This window comes from Aethalodelphis obliquidens, unplaced genomic scaffold, assembly GCF_003676395.1.
Source record: "Aethalodelphis obliquidens isolate GAN/ISIS:26980383/991018 unplaced genomic scaffold, ASM367639v1 scaffold37, whole genome shotgun sequence".
Taxonomy (NCBI): domain Eukaryota; kingdom Metazoa; phylum Chordata; class Mammalia; order Artiodactyla; family Delphinidae; genus Aethalodelphis; species Aethalodelphis obliquidens.
This window is the reverse complement of record NW_020837981.1, coordinates 8,409,529-8,428,074: the sequence shown is the minus strand read 5'-3', so window position 1 is coordinate 8,428,074 and position 18,546 is coordinate 8,409,529. Positions and strand designations below refer to the sequence as shown.

The following is an 18,546-nucleotide window of genomic DNA, read 5'->3' as shown; positions in this document are numbered from 1 at the left end:
CAGAGCCACAAATAAAACACATTCAAAGCAGTGCCATGGGGTAGCCTTTCCGTTACAGCCGGTGAAATAGAAAACAAGCTGATGATAGTTGGAAACACGAACCACAAAACAAAAGGAGATACTGATGTGAAAGAAAACAGTGCTTCTTACCCAGTTCAGTTATCATTAGAATGTGCGTCCCACTGTTTTTTTCCTGATTGACTGATACCAAAGGCAACTTGCCAGGTTTAGCTAATGGGATACAGCAGTTAAGGGTTGGGGAAAGGGAGTGGAGGAAAGTACAGAAAAAGAAAAGAGTGAGGGAATAACAGAGGAGACATTCTAAAGTAAAGGGACCCAGGACCACAGGTAGTTAGTGTTTATCTGCGGGGGAAGAGACCACGTAGCAGTTTTGCAAATTCACAAAGAGTAGCAGGGAGTGCCATGGCCAGGTTAAAAGCTGGATCCCACTGGCCAATGTTCATGGCCCTCAAAGCCCCATCATTTTTTGGACCAGAGCGGCAGTCAGTGAAAATGGCCTTTAGCTGAAAAGCTCAACTAGAATAGATGAAATGTAAAACTATCACATATTAGCCCAATGTTTCTATGCAGTTCTCACAATGGGGTTGGCTTAGACCTGAGGCTTTGTACCTCCAGGGAGGGACCTTCCACAGATGCTTCCAATGTGAATCACTGGAAAAAATCCTTGGACCATACCTTTCCTCCCTTCCTCCCGCTTCCCTAATGTATGCCCCAATCTCAAACCCTTCATCTCATGCTCCTTTGAAAACAGTGACCAGCATAAGGAAACTATCTATTCACCTCAGAGGAAAGATAGATCAGTTTTCCCTTGGGTCATCTGTCATATTTCTACCCATACCCTTCTCCAATCTCCCCCCGAGACAAACCCCATTAGAGCCTACCACACTGAAAGAGCTAAGACTCAGGCCAACCTCCTTATATCCTGCATGGTTGGAAAAGAGGACCAAAAAAATCCACCCAAAGCTGACATTCACTCCTACCTAGTTCAGTGATGATGGGGATGTTGACCCCAGTTGTGATGGAGGGCTGACGTAACATCCCATGTACCGGGCTGTTATCCGGAGAGGATCTGTCCATTCCTGGAGGTGTGAACCCTAGTGGGAAGGAAAGAGAGGAAGAAGAAAAATCAGAAATGTGGAAAATTTGGAAATGATGAAAGTATAGTGTGTATACACAATAAAAAAGTAACATACGCATTATTTACAAGTCAAAAATTAGCACTCCCAAGATAAACTCTGATGAGCTGTTTTCAGAAGAGCAAAGTAGGAGACCATTATAAAAGATTCTAACCCACTTTGACAGTTCCCTGAAAACCAGTCTTTACACCAATTATTGATCTTACTCACAGATTTCTGTTCCCTTCTTCCTTCAGGCACACATGAGCATTGTACCTCTGTGCCTCCCTGAAGTTAGATATGACCACGTGACATAGGAAATGTCCTGGCCCATGAAAAGCAAACAGAACAACGCATATCATCACTTCTGGTACAAGTAATTTTTTTTTTTTAGATGTTGGGGGTAGGGGTTTATTAATTAATTTATTTATTTTTGCTGTGTTGGGTCTTCGCTTCTGTGTGAGGGCTTTCTCTAGTTGTGGCGAGCGGGGGCCCCTCTTTATCGCAGTGCGCGGGCCTCTCACTATCGCGGCCTCTCTTGTTGCGGAGCACAGGCTCCAGACGCGCAGGCTCAGTAGTTGTGGCTCACGGGCCTAGTCGCTCCGCGGCATGTGGGATCCTCCCAGACCAGGGCTCGAACCCGTGTCCCCTGCATTAGCAGGCAGACGCTCAACCACTGTGCCACCAGGGAAGCCCTGGTACAAGTATCTGACTTGCTATCTCTCTTCCCAGGCTGTGGCAACAGTGGGAACACAGGTTACTATGGAGATGAAGGCTGGGCAGCAGCCCTGGACAGTAGCCCAGACACACAAAGCATTCTGAGTGAAAAATCAATCTCTGTTGCTTTAAGCCACTGAGACTTGTTCTGTTGTCGTTTGTGGTGGTGGTGTTACCACAGCATAACCTAACCTATCCTGACTGTTACCTTAAACCAATTGATTACTTATTCTCTTGCCAGTGAGGGACTTAAACCTGGGCCTTTGACAGGGTTCTGGCCAAGGGGAAGTGGGAGGAAATTGGCCTGGGTGCTTGAGGAGATGTTTCCTTGCTCTTAAAAAATATCACATGGGAAGAGATTCTCTTTTGATCCACTGGACATTGCTTTTGTGCCTGTAGTGCCTGGAACTGTAGCAGCTGTCTTGTAACCAGGATGGGTGCCCACTGAGGACAAAGCCAACTTAATGAATTGGCTGAAGTGAATGGTAAAAAGACTGAATGATAGGAAGAACTGTCCTTAGTGCCTGAATTAACCAGCCCTAGAATCAAAACCAGTTGATCTCAGGGTTTCTTACTACATGAGATTTTATACATTTATAAGTGAGATTATAATATAAAAGGTAGTAATGAGCTTTTATATATATTATACACATAATAATGAGATTATATATAATGTCTGTTTATGTATATTTATGTATTTTGTATTATGTATTAAATATTTATGTATATATATACACAATATATGTACAACTATATATTTTTTTATATATGCATGTATTTATTTTCCTCCCTTTTGTTTAAGCCAAACTGAGGAGTTTTTTTTAGTTGCAGCTGAAATCATCCTGACTGCTGCATATGCCACCTGCTTATAGTGGACCCTTGAACTTCCCAGTGTGCTTGACACAGACCCCATAAGGTAGATGTGGGCACAGTAAACTGGAGAGTAGCCTACTTGTTCTGACTTTTGCAGTTTGGGCCTCTTTGGGTCTCAGACCCAAATCTCAATATATATTAGAATGAGCTCGGCCCAACCATATTTTCAAGTTTAGGGAGGGTGAGAAAGCATCCCAGCTAGGTCAAATGGCTGCCTCTTTAAGGAGGTACATAGCCGTATAAACATGATACATTTATTTTCTTCATACATTCTTTTGGTGAAAATTAATTTTGCCATGTGGCAAGTGGCACCGCCAGCTCCACACTGGCCGCCATGCCCAATTGCCTTCCCCTTATAGAACAGGCAGACAGAAGTTCACGTTCTCTTTGTTTTCTCTTCTTTGACCGTAGTGGATGGCGACCTGGGCTTATCAATGGATTAGGGAATTACAGATACAGTCACTTGCGAAGTTTCCAAGAACAAATTTCCGAAGACTGTGTGACCAGAGAGATTAACGCCTCTCTCTGGTAATGCGGCAAGACTGGGTTGTTTCTGGCATGAAGGTATGTGGGAATCTTCATCTACCAGGAATGAAATGACAGGTGTTCATAATTGCCTGTTGCTTTGGAAGTACATCATGCATGAAATGCCAGAAAGATATCAACGAGTTTTCCTGTTTTCTGCTCTCCTGTGTATAAATTTCATCGGAGTGTCATATTTTCAGAAAGAAAAAAAAAGTTTTATTTACCGTTCACTCCCTGATTGCACTTAATTTTATTCTTTATACTGATACCCTGTGCACAGGCTAAGTAACTTTGAAGGACAGTATAGTGTCCATCTTTCTAAACTCTGGAATGTGTGTTTTTCAGCCAACCATGTAACCAAGAACACGCAATTGAAATGCTTGCTGTTTTCTTCTCCTAGAATAGTGAAGGGGGAAAACTAAACTGTTTTCATCAGAAGTTTCATTCAAAAGCATGAAAAACTGCAAGTGACAGCTGTGTAGATTCAGTGGATGTGACGTTTTTGAATTTCTTCAACTTGACAAGTAAACACCTTAAATCGGTAATGCTATATGCATAATACATGGCCTGTATTTTGACATCCATCATCAAATGCTGACTTGAGAAAATACGGGTTTGTACGTCAAGGACTAGCACCCATAAAACAGGTAAAAATGCAGGTCACACGGTATAAGGAAAACGGTATTTCATTACAGAACCGGCAACAAACCAAAGCTTCCTTTTATTTTATCTTATTTAAAGATTCCATTTTCAGCCGTGAAAAGACTCAATTCCTTTGCATGAAACCTTCATTTAGAAATGACATGCTTGCCTCATAGGCCTCTTTCATTTTGCTTTCATATTCCATTTTCCCCTTCAGTCGCCAAGCCCGGTTCCATTAGCATCTGAAACTGACAAACTGTGGTGGATGTCCAAAGACATCTCTCCATTAAACGTCTTTCTCTCTCCTACACAGGACCCCAAGAACGGGGTGATTTTGTTGGAAAGAAAACCTCAGCCATGATAATGTCACTTTTTATTTTGCTACTTTTATAGCCACACATTTTTATAAGCAAAGGCAAAGAGAACAGAAATAGATTTTATCTTATTTTTTGCCCTTCCTGAAGAGTTGTGTTAAAGAGGAACAGAATTTATTAGCATTGTTTCATTCTTAGAGATCCTATAATGGGAAACTTGTGGCTTGAAATGGCAGAGCAGACCCAGATTCCCGACGTGGCCTTGGAAAGAACAGAAAATCAGGCACCTTCCTTCCAAATAGAAGAGGCAATCCGGCCTTTGGTGCCATTGGATGGCATCTACCCCATTCACCATAGCGGCTGTTAATAAGGGGGCAGGTCTAAATGGCAACCAGGTCCCTAATGGTCTTGCTTCCCATCCCTTTGTTAGCTGCAGTGGGTACATCTTTGGTTGAATTTTAAGTCCCTCTACATAAAGCAGTGCTTCAGTTCTGCATGTGAAAGCGCTGGCACATGGAATATCCTCCAGGGACCCTGATCTACAGCTAGAGGATAGTGAAACTGGGAAACGCTCCTTCCGTTAGTTGAACTAACACTCGGGAAGTTAATTTTAGAAACAACCACTTATTTTGCCAGAAGAGATGATGAAGAATGTTGGCATGGGAGAGATGGAATCAGAAGTTCTCAATCAGGAAAAGACTTAAGTTTAATTAACTACAACCCAAGCTCTTACCAAGATGGCCTCCTGGTTCTTTAGATGTATTCCCTTTCCTCTCTGTTGAGCATGGACATGGGAGGCAAGTTTTGGGCTAAAGATAACTTTAAAGACTACCTGAACTCCTTACACTGAAAACCCCTCCCCATTTCAATCTTCAGGGGCAGACAGGATGGGCTTACTTTCCTTGTTCTATTCCTTTGGCATCAGGCAGAAATGGGCCCAACACTGCCCCCTGTCAAGCATGCTCACTCCATATGCTGCAGGAGAACTTTAGGTCAAAGACTGGGTTTTCTATTTCTTTAAACATCCCAGGTTGTCTACAAAATGCCTGGCCCACAGAGAAGAAACGGGGTGGAATAGCTAAGAGCATGTGCTTTGCAGTCAGAGGTCTTAGGTTTAAATTCTGGCTCATCTACTTATAAGCCACATAACCATGAGCATAGCGCAGGCTCTCCAAACCTCTGTTTCTTTGTCTGTAAGCTGGAATTACCCACTATACAGGGCAGCTGTGAGAATAAAATGAAATGGTATATTTAAAACATTTAGTACAATGCCTGGTATGAAGAAAAATACTTTAAAATGTTGACTACCAACGTTAATATTTTACTCAGTACACAATAAATATTCTGGCTAGGAACAGCATCCACTGCCTCCCCCTTCCCCATGGATAAAGACCTGAGGTAGCTTTTGGTAGAGTTTTTTAAAAGAATTTTCACATAGAGAAAAATCCTGGAAAATTAATGGGAAGGCAATAGCAGCGTGGATATATTTTGGTAGAAATAATCAGGTCAATCCAGTGATAAGAATACAGCCTAAAATATTTAAGGATGGAGTATTTTGGATATTGGATGGCTAGGATTTTCTTTAGGTATGTTGAAAAACTGGTGTCCAGTCTTCACGAAAGAAAGGTTCTTAATGCCTTATAGCAACTGCAGACTCTCTGGAGTCTTCTGTTTTCTAGACCTAATTTCCCACTTCCTTTAATTATTTAAGGACATAATCTTTCTTCTGTTGTTTCTCGGGCTTTTGAAACGGTTTTCACCGCTCTCTATATTCTTTTCCAGAATTTGTGTTCTCAACCATCACCACTGTTGGGTTCAGCTGAACAAAATCTGTAGTCCCTGATTTTCTTTTTTATGATTGGTTATTCAATGGCAGGCAGCACTTGGCCTGTGTCAGGGAAGTTATTGGAAGGTTAAGTGACCTATAGTTAAATTTGACAAGGGCATTTCAGTTTGGATGGCTTCACATGAAAGAATTTAAGACAAACACTTGACTTATTCCTAAGAAGTTCAAGGAGAAGAGGCTCGGGAATAACAAGATCACTAAGGTTTCATTTTTTAAAGTAATTCTTTTGGGCCCCTGCTGCGTGCATGCATACAGACGTAGCATCCAAGGAGCACCTGTGGTTACAAGCAAAGAGAGGCTGTGACTCAGATAAGATCTACCAGAGGGCATGGCTAGAAAAGGGTTCCAGGGTAATGTAGTTGTGAGTGCATTTGAAGATGAGAAAGACTCAATGTCATGGTCTTTGTGGAACTCAAAGCAAAGGCAGTGGTTGCGCAGTGGCGCAGTGGTTGAGAGTCCGCCTGCCGATGCAGGGGACACAGGTTCGTGCCCCGGTCCGGGAAGATCCCACATGCCGCGGAGCGGCTGGGCCCGTGAGCCATGGCCGCTGAGCCTGCGCGTCCGGAGCCTGTGCTCTGCAACAGGAGAGGCCACAACAGTGAGAGGCCCGTGTACCGCCAAAAAAAAAAAAAAAGCAAGGCAAGAATGTTCTGGATCTAGATTGACTAAGGTAATTTTGAGAATGAAGAAGTCAGGCTTAAGTAGAACCTTAAGCAAAAAGTAGCAAAATCCAACATTTACTGAGCGCTCAGCATGTACTAAAATCTGCGCGTGTTTTAACTCTAGTTCATACAGCCATCCTAGGTAGATACTGCTATGTTACAGATGAGGAAATTGAAGCACAGCAGAGCTAAGCAACTTGACCCAGTGCATACATTTAGGAATGAGCAGATCTAGATCTCAGTCCAGGTAAACTGGCTCCAGAGCCTCCTCTAGGTCACCATGGCATACTCCTTCTTATTACGTGCCAAAGCTGCGCTAAGGGTTGTTTCACGGGCCACCTCATTTATTCCTCATAACAACCCTGTAAGTACAGGAACTGCTAATATTACCATTTTGCAGATGAAGCAAATAAGATTCAGAGTCGTCAAATAACTTCCTCCAACGCCCCAGTTGGTAAGTGGCAGATCTGGAGGCTCCAGCCAGACAGTCTGACTTCAGAACCCAAGGATTACCGTGCTCCATGCTGCCTTGCCTCTGTGTGTGATGGTCTCTCTTTCTCATGTGCTGAGCTTGGCAGGCGAGTCTGAGGCCTGAGCCAGTCTCACTCTTTTATTGTTTTCGCTTTTAAACAATAGCAGATAACAGCTGGGGCCCACTGTAGTTATGCTTAACTTGCCTTGGTATGGTAGCATGCACAACTCAGTACATATGATAAATGCTTTATTACAGTATTTTTCCGTGGGGGAAAACACAACGTACTTTCTAAATCTCCCCTAGTTAAATCCCCAGGCTTTTCCAGGGAGAGAGGGAGATGGAAATTCTTATAAATCACCTCCCCTAAAATAGATGGAGAAATGAAGGTAAGTGCCTCTCCACACCCATAGATGTAACATAAAGGAATTGGTTCAAATGGTGGGGCAAATTGTCTTTTATTGTGCATATAAATGATGGTTAGAAATCCATATGCTACGTTAAACGAGAGAAATAAATTAGGCAGAGTCATCTAGGTTTGCTGAGACAGGTATTCAATATGAAGTTGTAAAAGGGAAAGATCACCGTTAAAAATGATCTATAAAGGCATGTTAAGATCAAGAGACACATCTCATATTACATCATCTAGGAGATGAATTAAATTTCCTGTTAACGCCAGGAAAAAAAAAACCCAAAGCCAAATGTCAGATGAAGTGAAGATCAATAAAAATATTTTGATAAGTAAATGCAACAATGCTACTTAACACATGATTGGCAACTGCTGAAACATAAATTATCCAAATTTCCCATTGCTGCTTATGGGAAAATTATGCAGATTAGAACTTGATTAGGCTTATATCATGAGACTCAATTTGGACTTTTAATCTATTAAGCTCCAATAAATGAGGCATCTGAATAGCTCCCCTGAGCAAGTACAGTAATAGCCACAGCAGTCGTTTTTTGCAGTATGTATTCCAACAAATTCTGCAGCAGCTGAAGTAGAGAAAATTCCAGGTACAGAAGCATGATTGCTTTCTAACTTGTAGGGGGAAAAATCCACGTGCCCAGGCTTGATTTGGGAAATAGATTTTTTAGAAAAGTCTGCAAGAGAAATCCGGCCAAGGGAAAACCTCAGTTGAACCTTGTAATAGTTATTCATAGTAGTTTTCAGTGGCTTTCCACGAAGCTGGAGTCCTGAGTCACGAGAGCCAGGAGCCGACCAGTGTTGACTCAATAAAAAATTATTCTTTATCAAGGCAGAAACTTCTCCTGACACTCCCCAGAAGCTACTCTAACTGAGCACTTTCCACTTAGGAGCTGGAAGTGGTGCCAGCCCCCGACAGGTTGCTGGAGGTCAAGGTCAATGCTGGGAAAGGCGGGGCAGGGAAAACCCTTGCCAATTTCAACTGTGTTACCTGCTTTACTCCAGGTAACTCACGAGCTTGGAACTGATCACTGTTCTCTACCCAGAGCCTAAAGACAGAGCTTAGAAATTACATTAATAGACGGTTCTGAGAAACCTAAACTATACCATTTGGGTCTCTTTTTGCCTCTTTACCAATCACTCTGTTAGGGATGCAAGACCTTTGGAAATCTTCTAGTAATTACCTCCCTTTTACAGATGAAGAAACTGAGGCTCAGAGCAGCGAAGTTACTGTGTCTAAGGTTGCGGATCAGCTGGTGGCAGAGCCAGGCTAGTTGATTCTGTTGTTACGTGCTCCCCTTCAACCTCTTCTCTACATGAGGAGCCCATTCCCAGTGTTTGGTGGGGGGTAGGGGAGGGGGGCAACCCTGACTCCACAGGGCCAACAATATGGACCCCCATCATCCTGGACACATGGCTGGTTTAGAGATCCACTTGTCCTCCAAGCTGGGGCCAATCTGTGTTCTCCCCAAGACCTGATGAAATCGATGCTAAAGATGCTTTCAAAACCACAAGGATGTAAGTACGGGGCTGCTGGTGAGCATTTAGCTCACCAGGGGACAAATGAAAACAGGGCAAATGAATCAAGAAGTAGAGAATGAGACAGAGCTCTGACATCACTCAGGCTCCTGGGCTCAAATGTGCCTAACGCCAGAGACACCCCAGTTGTATGACTTCCCCTTTATTTAAGGCTTTGGGGTTGGATTTCTATCACTTGCAACCAAAATGCCCAAATAGTATAGTAACTGAGAAAAATCTCTGTTCTTTTCTTGGTAAAATGGCTTATGCATGTCTGAGTTTCTATTGAAACAAGTGACTATATCTTCATTCAAGGTTTCTTGTTCACTTCCAGTGACCAGGGACAAGACCTGGGTCAATTTCTTTATTTACAATAAGTAACACTGATATTTTTAACAGTACTCTTTTCTAGAGACTGTATTTAATGAAAGCATTGGGAAGCTGCACAAGGTACTTCATCTTTTTTAGAGTTTCTGTTCTGGGTCTAAATTAAACCAAAGCAAACTAAACCAACCAACTAACAACCAATCAATCAACCTAAGTTCTCTATAGCTATTTGTCCATTAAGTTTCATAAGATATAGTCAGCACTTAGACAAGTCACACACACATGAAACAAATACAAGTCTCACACACATGAAACAAATATGTTTGCAAGAGTTGTCTCTCCAAGCAGACAGTCTCTTTCCTTAAAGTAAACTTAAAGAGCTTATGGTCCCTAAGTAAGAACCTGTCTCTCAGAGGGGTTGGTGTAAGGAAGGAAGCGGGGGAGGGAGGGAGAGAGGGAGGGAGAGAGGGAGGGAGAGAGGGAGGGAAAGAGGGAGGGAAAGAGGGAGGGAATAAGGAAGGGAGGGGGGAAGGGGAGGAGACTAGTTACAACTCAAACACAGTTAAGGCCACAGATTTGGAAAGAAACCTAATATTCACCTGGTCTAACCTCTTCATTTGTGCAAAAGCTCATGGTGTCAGGATGAATTTTCCACAACTTCTCAATTGCCTTTTACCCCCTCTGAATTCATCTTACAACTTAAAAATAAGACGTAATTTGGCGACACAGATTAAATGATTTAAAATTTGACATACCCTTTCACCTAAGCAATTTCACTTCTAAAAATACATGCACAGCCAACATTTCTTTATATGAAAAGATTTGGTTACAATGGTCTTCATTTGTAGTTATTAAGTAACAGTATTAAAATGAAAACAACCTGAATGTCCAGTTTTAGGAAACTGATTATGTTAAGTATGCATCCACTAAAAATAATGCAGAAAACATTTCATGATATAGAAAAAACGGTCATGATACAATTTTGTGGAAAAAACAGGTACACACTATTATGTATGATCCATTTTTGAGGGGTAAAATATTTATATCTGCAGAAACAAGACTAACGTTAACTTTCTTATGTCCGAATGCTAAGATTATAAGGAATTCATATGTGTCTTCTTTTTGTTTATACCTAGTTGCCAAATTTTCTAAAAGAAATATATTTCATTTGTGCAAGGAGAAGAAAATTTACCAAAATTATAAATGAATAAGAGAAAAGAGCCTGAAACCTCACAACTTCACGTCATCGTCATGGGTTGAGAACAGCTGATTGACACGGTGGAGGGACTCGCGCTGATGAGCTGTAACAACCCTAAAGGTCATTTTGACCTACATGAATTTGGGGAAACTGATGCTCTGGGATAGAAGTGACCAAAAGTTACAGATTAAGGGGCTTTAGAAGAACAGAGCAAAACAGAGTTTTCAGGGTTCCCAGTTCTCTACCATTTCAACTTCCTACAATGTTGTAAGAGCCATTCAATCTCAGAGCGAAGGATGCTGAGAGCTTACGTGGGTCCAAAGAGCCCATGGAAACCCACAATGCTGTGTATACAGCCGAGGGGAGGAGCAGTCAGAGCTGGTTTCCAGCACAGAAGGGTGGCATTTGCTGATTCCCATCCCTACTCTCACCAAGTCTTACCCACTTCAGATATGCTGTTCCCTCCCTTCTCCCCCAACTCAGTTCCTGCCCCTCCTTCACCACTTCCAGGAAGCCTGCCTTGACTAACTTTTCTCCCCCCACCATGTAGTTACTTCACAAAGATATCTTTGCTGCACTTTTCCCTTCCCCTTTATTCACTATTTTAAACTGTAAGAATTACTACTGATTATGTACCAATTACTACCTAATGTTTAAATGTTTCTAAAGCATCTTTAATGTTCTCTTTTCTTTCCTTCATACCTGTTGGATTCTTCATTTCAATATGGCATGAACTACATCAGCCTTTCTTTTTACTACTATTACCACTTCTTAATTCCTGTCCTGGACCCTCCCTCTTTGCTGCCACCAGAGAGTACAAAGGCTGTTTTGCCACTAATATAGAAACTTCTTCATGCTGGATCACATTTCCAGCAAACTAGAGGCATACTATGCCAGGGAAAAGGTAGAAGTACACATGGCAAGACAGCAATACGAAGTGGATACTAATAAAACACACAGAAACCCTAATGCTGCCAAGACTATATACCATTTTGTTTCCATTACATCAATTTTTTCTCCCCCTTTTGTGAGCATTAATCAAAGAAATGCAAAGAGCTCATTAAAGTAATAGATAGACTGAAAATGTAACCACCTTTACATTATAAACAGTTTCTTTATGTCCTCAGTGTTACGGGCTTTGCTTTTCAGCATTTGTCATGTACTTCAAATGTCCTTTTCCATTTAAAACACCAAATGCCAAAGGGGCCCCAGTTGTTTGGTTTAGTACAAACCGATGGCCAGCGTAGCAAAAACCAGAGCTAGGAAATCACAAGCAAACTAAGACACCCATATCTTAAGTGCACAGAAAATTAAGTAGCTGTAAAAGATGGATTTGCCAAGTGGTCCAAGGCATTGCCCTGCAATTCAGGAAGAGCAGAATCCCGTCACTGACAGCTCTCAGCCAGCTGTCTCTGACAGGTTCTAGAGACAGGACGCCTGGACAGAGATAGTGGCTGACGTCCCAAACATTTGATGGTCTTTTAAAAGAAAGCACTGTAAATGTTTTCTTTGAAGTCTGAAAGGCTTTCCTGCATATATGATGCTGGCAGATGAACATGTAACTGGAATCTTGGATTTCGAGAGTCAGGCATTCCCCACACACATAGAACTTCACTAAAGAAGAGGTCGATTGGTGCTAGTTTGATTTTGAACGTCTCTGTTTACACCATGATCAATATCCTCTGACCACATCCTGAAATGAGCTATAACATGGTGATTAAGAACAGGAATTCTGCAGCTAGACTGCCTGAGTTGAGTGCTGCCTCCTTCGGTTTCCAGTTTTATGATCTGGGGCGATGTACTTAAATTCTGTGTCTTAGTCTCCTCACCTATAAAATGGAAGAGTAATATGTCATGAAGATTAAATGAGTTAAATAATACAGATAAACTGCTTATAACAGTGCCTGGCACAAAGTAAGCCCTTTCTAAGTACTAACTCATTTTTGATGATGTCAATGATAGACTGGTAATGCTGACAGAAAAACAGAGAATCAAAAGACACGGGTTTTAGCTCCAGGTCATCCCCTAACTCCCCGCAACAATTTAGATTCAATGTCTTACCCAAACTTGGTTTGCCCATCTGTAAAACCGAGGCACATAAGGCAATGTGCCAAGGACTTCTGGCTCTCAGAAACGTGTCATCCTAATTCTGGGTCACTGCATATAATACTGGAATCATGGTAACTCTGGGTTTGATCACTCAATATTCAGGAATGCCCGCAGTCATGCCTGGGGTCATTTTTTTAAGAAGTGAAAGGCAGGAGCCCTCCCTTCCAGTATCACAGCACATAGTTCACATGAAAAAACACACCAGTGTAGGCATACAAGAGACACGCACTAAATGCACCGCACCACGACAACCATGCAAGCGTGCACATTACAGCTCTGAGCGTGAGACAATACCCTGTCTCAGGAGTAGTCCATAAGCCATAATCCTCCCTCCAGGAGCCCTCCATCCAATCCACTCGCTAACAGACAATCCAGTTTCATCTCCTGCCATGTGATCACCATCACGGCAACTGCTCTTGTCCTCAGTTTCTTCATCTGTAAAATGGGGATGACTCTAAAGTTCCTTTCAGCTCGAAAGTTTATGTCTCTTTCACAACCCTAAATTTTAATAATAAACTCATACAGAATAAGCTAGCAGGGAGAATCAAGAGGGCCTCTTTTCAGAGGCCCTCACAAGCTGTAGTGCAGCTCCTGCCTTTCAATTCTGTTTATACCTTTGCCTGGAGAATGAAATTTCAGCGCCCAAACCAATGAGAAGGATGTACTTTCTCCAAAGTTGCTATAATGGCCAAAAAGGCCATAAATAACAATTTATTAAACAAACAGTATGGGCAGAAGGAAGAGAAACTGCCACAATTAGGCCCCTGGGGCCTGCAGGCACGGTACATAACAGTGGGACTCGCTTATAATCTTGGCAATATGTTATCAGTTCCATTTTCTTGAAGTTATCTTCATAATCAAGATGCTATCCCAGCCATGGTGGGCTTTAGAACTATTTTTAATTTTAATTTAAAGAGCAATTAAAGAAAGACAATGGATATGCAGGATAATAAAGTAAGTGATTAGCAGCCTGCAAGTGACAGAGGCTTAACGATAATGTGGTTCTAGTCTCCAAAGGGCCTGTCGAGAGAAAGCCCTTTCCACATGTGGTTGTTCAGCTAATGTGTCTCAACCCACAATTACAACGTTGCTGACACCATTAACCAGTGAAACAACATCATTTCGGGAAATCCTTGTTGTCTCATTAAAATGGAAAGGGTCAGGTAATTTACCAGCGTTGTATGTCTAGTTTTGTTGTTGGTAATTAGCAAACGTTACCCAGCATGGACTCCCGCTGGGAGCTGGAGAAACTTTGTGAAATATTAAAGAGGAAAGTCTTTATATTTCCCTGGAAAACTGAAAAGAGGGGCAGTAATAGTCTCCCTGTCACTTATTTGCACTTAGGAAAAGGAAGGAGCAAGTTGGGACTCTTTAACTTAGAGAGAAATGTTCAGAATGCATTTGGAAGGCACTAACCAAACCAATAATACCCTGAATTGGGCTGTATACTGGCCAGCAGGGTCTGTGTCCCTGTTTCTGAAAGGGGGTGGGGAGGAAGGGAAAATTGCAAGCTACATCTTTATTGTTCTTACTTAAGTTCTCTGAATTAATCTCCTTGAAATAGAGGAAAGGGGCTATAAAAAGTTTTCTCTCTGGAACGCTTTAATGATTTAAATAAGCGCCAGAATTGTTTATTCAGAAAGTTATTTATATATAGCTTTAAATGTAGAGATGGAGGAAACATATCCCAGGGCCCTGACTTCCTGCCTCCTTGCTTCCTAATGAAAACCTCTACAGATATTGGAACCGAGACTCCCACCCGAAACGCCAGCCAACACTTGGTGTGTTGTCAGGAAGCAGAATGGTATCTTATTCCTTAAATGGAACTTTTGGAACATAAAACACATTCCAATAAACGTGAACATAAAATTATGAATTCATTAAACTACTTTGGTATCTTGAGCTATATATAATATTTATATTCTGACTACCGTAAAATATGCTTTAATATCTTTAGGCAACTATAAGGACTTAAATATTTATAAAATGGCTAAAGATAAAGTATGGCCCTCTTATTCCTACATACAGATGATGTGAGGCATGCAATCAAAGACAATAACACTCTCTGCCCATTCATCATCTTAAAGGAGCCGATCAACACGCCATCCCTCGTGTGCCATCTACATAAGAGTTGTTGCCGACACAGGCAACTCCAGAGGAGTCTGAGCCTTAAAAACTACCTAGAGTGCTATACTTCACAGAAAACAGGGCTTTCTGAAAATGCAGACAAAACGATAAATTTGCAGGCAAAACAGCTCTAAGAGGGGCTTCAAAGGACTGCTGGTATTTATCTCTGGGACATTTGGGAATGGTAAGCATTTTGATTTAATATTTCATAACACAGAGACATTGCTTCCTTGCATGGTATATAATTATTGTTCATAAAAAGGAGGGTTTAAAAAAATTCTTCAGTATCCTAAATATAAATAAATAAAAATAAGTACGTAAGAGACGCACCTGGGCTTCCTTTAGAAATGTGGAACGGCCTCATATAACCCAGTAAAAAGAAAGCCACTGTGAATTTATAATCACCTGAGGACCTATTAAAAGTAGGTTTATAGATTAAGTGTGAAACTTCAACCCTGACATTCTCATTATTTACTGTCCTTCCTTGTCATTAGAACCAAGGTTTGATTGATTTTCAAAATTTTTCCATTTCCTATGCCAATTAGGCCTTCTGAGACCTACCTGCCCCCACCTCTCTTGATCTCTCCCATGCACACTCCCCTGGTTTATTTCCTCTGCTCTTTCTGGATCGAGGCGGTGTAAGGCTGGGGAACATGGAGACGTTCTTGAGTCAAAGGTCATTTCTCATATATACCGCATTTTCATAATGTCCATTATATACCATCCAAAATTCCTAGAAATCACCCTTAGGAGGCTGCCAGTCTATGGGGATTTAAGCTTAGTGAGTCCACAGCCCTGATATGAGGCTCACAGATGGTTACCTTTGGTAAAGAAGAGCCTAGGCCTGTGCTTCTCAACTTCAATTGCACACTGGAATCCCTGATGCCTGCACCCTATGCCCAGAGTCTGATTTATTTGCTCTGGGATGCGGCCTGGGCATGGCAGGGTTTAAAAGTTCCCCAGTTGATTATAATGTGCAACTAAGATGGAAAGCCACTGGTCTAGGTAAACTTCTTGAATGTGTATGCAAATATTTCTGCATACACCTATGGGGAGGTAGGGGAGGGACAGAGAGAAGATGCATCATTTTACTAGGTATTTAAAAGGATCCAAAACCCCTTTCCCAATGAAGAACAAATCATTCCCAGGGCCTCAGGCTGAGGGCCAAAATTACTTTTTTTTTTTTTTTTTTTTGCGGTACGCGGGCCTCTCATTGTTGTGGCCTCTCCCGTTGCAGAGCACAGGCTCCGGACGTGCAGGCTCAGCTCTGCAGCATGTGGGATCTTCCCAGACCCGTGCACAAACCCGTGTCCCCTGCATCAGCAGGCGGACACTCAACCACTGCGCCACCAGGGAAGCCCCAAAATTACTTTTTTTGAGGGAAAAAGAGGTAAAGGAGGGAGGCCAGGTGCCACCTACCATCTAGTTGGAGCAGCATGAGCCCCACTCAGCCAGCAGCAACTCTGGATTGATGTCATTTCACCCAAATGTCAGGACTCCTGCCATAACCGACTGCCACCGAGCAGATGTGCGTGAGGTCTTCTGTCACTGAGCCGAGGCCTCGCCTTTCTGCTTCCTAAAAAGCTCCACTGAGTGGTACCACACTGGCCTGTCTACAGAGGGAAAATCCCAGTGGTCACTGTCAATCTGCCCGCATCCTTCCTCAACACTCTGTAGGCTTTTGTAAGTCTCCCTCACGTGGATTGCTCACCTCCCAAAGGTGTCTTGGTCTCCACCAGCATCTACTTCCCATGCATACCTAATGGCAAGCACAATCAACAGGAATTCTGCCTACTGGGTACAAATGGCTAACCCTAACTTGTTAACTGTTATTTTGGGGGACCAAATGAAAGAAAATGGTAAAACTATCCAATATTAATAACAAAAAAGCTACTGTTGCTTGATCTCTAACTACACCCTAGGTAATAAGTGCTTTACACCCATCCACTCAGGGCTGCCATGTATGGTTACGAAGGTCAGACACTGAACAACAGTTCATCAAAGTGGGCATCACTCATACCACGGAATGATATATTTGCATATTTATTATAATGTTTTTTCCTAGCAGATGGTAGAAAAGCATACTGTTCAAACATAATCAGTATATTATGAGAACTTTTCAACACATGGAAGTAAAGTATCTCAAAGAAAGGAGTGACTTTTTCTGACTCACGTAAAGGTACCACACAGACTAGAGAAAGCCCTATATCTCACTTATATCTCACAGAAATTTGATGAGCCAGGTACAATTAGTATTCTCAGTGAGAAAACGGAGCACAGACAGGTTAAATAATTTGCCCAGGCCTAGTAGGTAGCAGAGCTGTATTCAAACCCAAGTTTTCAGTTCAGGAGCCCTCACACACCATGATTAACCTGACTGCAAAATGCGATTTCCAAAGCCCTCCATGTTTTATAAAACCAATCTGTAGTCACCACCTCCTTGGATTCACACACAATCCCTCACGGTATTTAGGTGGGGCTACTCTAACAAACCCCATTTCGGGATGAAGAAATGAAATCAGAGCGTTTATCCAAAGTCAGATACCACATGACTAACGTTAAGGAGGATTGAAAACTTTGCCCCTTGACCCTACACGAGGGTGTCATCCCTCTGACAGCCCCACTTGTGATTCACCATCATTAAGCAGAGAAACCACACCCATCTGATTAACGGCCCCGCCCAGGTGACAGAGCACAATTCGCCAGCCCGTGGCTGAGAGGAGTGAGCGCCCATCTCCCCGTGGCCAGGGAAGTGCTGAGGAACCATTCCAAGCCCCCTAGAGCAGAAAGTGGAGATGTCTTCTGTACGTTATTGAACTGTGAAGGTCTCAATGCTATAGCCTCCTCAGGCCTTGGGCTGGTACTGTGCAATGTACCTGTGATGAGGCCAGTAAAATATTGAGGCTTGGGAGCTATTAGCAAAGGTTAAGGGAATGGGATGATTTGCACTAGAGAACTCTTGGGCAAGTCTGACCATGCCTCCTCCTGACAACTTCAGTGCCTTCGATCTTTGGGACCCTTGCCCAGTACCCAGCTATCAAATGAATGGAGAGTGACTGAAGGCTGGAAGGAAAGGATGTGGTATTTAATAAAGGAATCGAACTGCTTTCTCTCATTTGAGGGCAAACTAAGACAGAGCAGACTGCAAACAAGAGATATGGGGATTAAATCATTTATTTGCTCACTCCACTCACCTCTACTAAGCACCTACTAGGCGTGAGGTGCTATGCTAAGCATTTAAGTATATTTCTGACAGTTGGTGGGAGCGGGAAGGTCAGTAAGATGACAGAAAAGGCCATTCTTTGAGGGTCTATCCAAGTTAACAGTGACCTCACCTACAATCATTTCCTTTGACACCCTGAGATCCTTAAGTCCCTCAGCAATGTCATTAGTAGACATATAGCCAAGTGCCTGTCATGAATAAACTTGGCCTTTCCTGCTTGTGTGGCCTTCCTCACTCTGCCCCAGCCCTTTCCATCTGCCTGTAGCCCCTTTACTTACAACAATCATACCTATTTTCAAATTCAACTCCACTTACTCTGGAGCTACCCCGACCTCTGGACCACTGCAGCTCAGAGCAAATTCTGCCTTCTTATAACACACTGTGTGGTGACATCCATGGGGCACTTAGAATATCCAGTAGAAATTCTTTACAG

At 42.4% G+C, this 18,546-nt stretch overlaps 1 protein-coding gene across 4 annotated transcripts in view; it reads right to left on the bottom strand.

The window, feature by feature from the left end:
• KCNMA1 (potassium calcium-activated channel subfamily M alpha 1) overlaps window positions 1-18,546 on the bottom strand; it is a 747,896-nt gene that overhangs the window by 41,693 nt on the left and 687,657 nt on the right. For all 4 annotated transcript variants that reach the window (XM_027129781.1, XM_027129778.1, XM_027129780.1 and 1 more), the window contains one exon: window positions 1,002-1,115. In XM_027129781.1, the coding sequence (XP_026985582.1) occupies window positions 1,002-1,115 (114 nt within the window). The remainder of the gene's footprint in view (window positions 1-1,001; window positions 1,116-18,546) is intronic.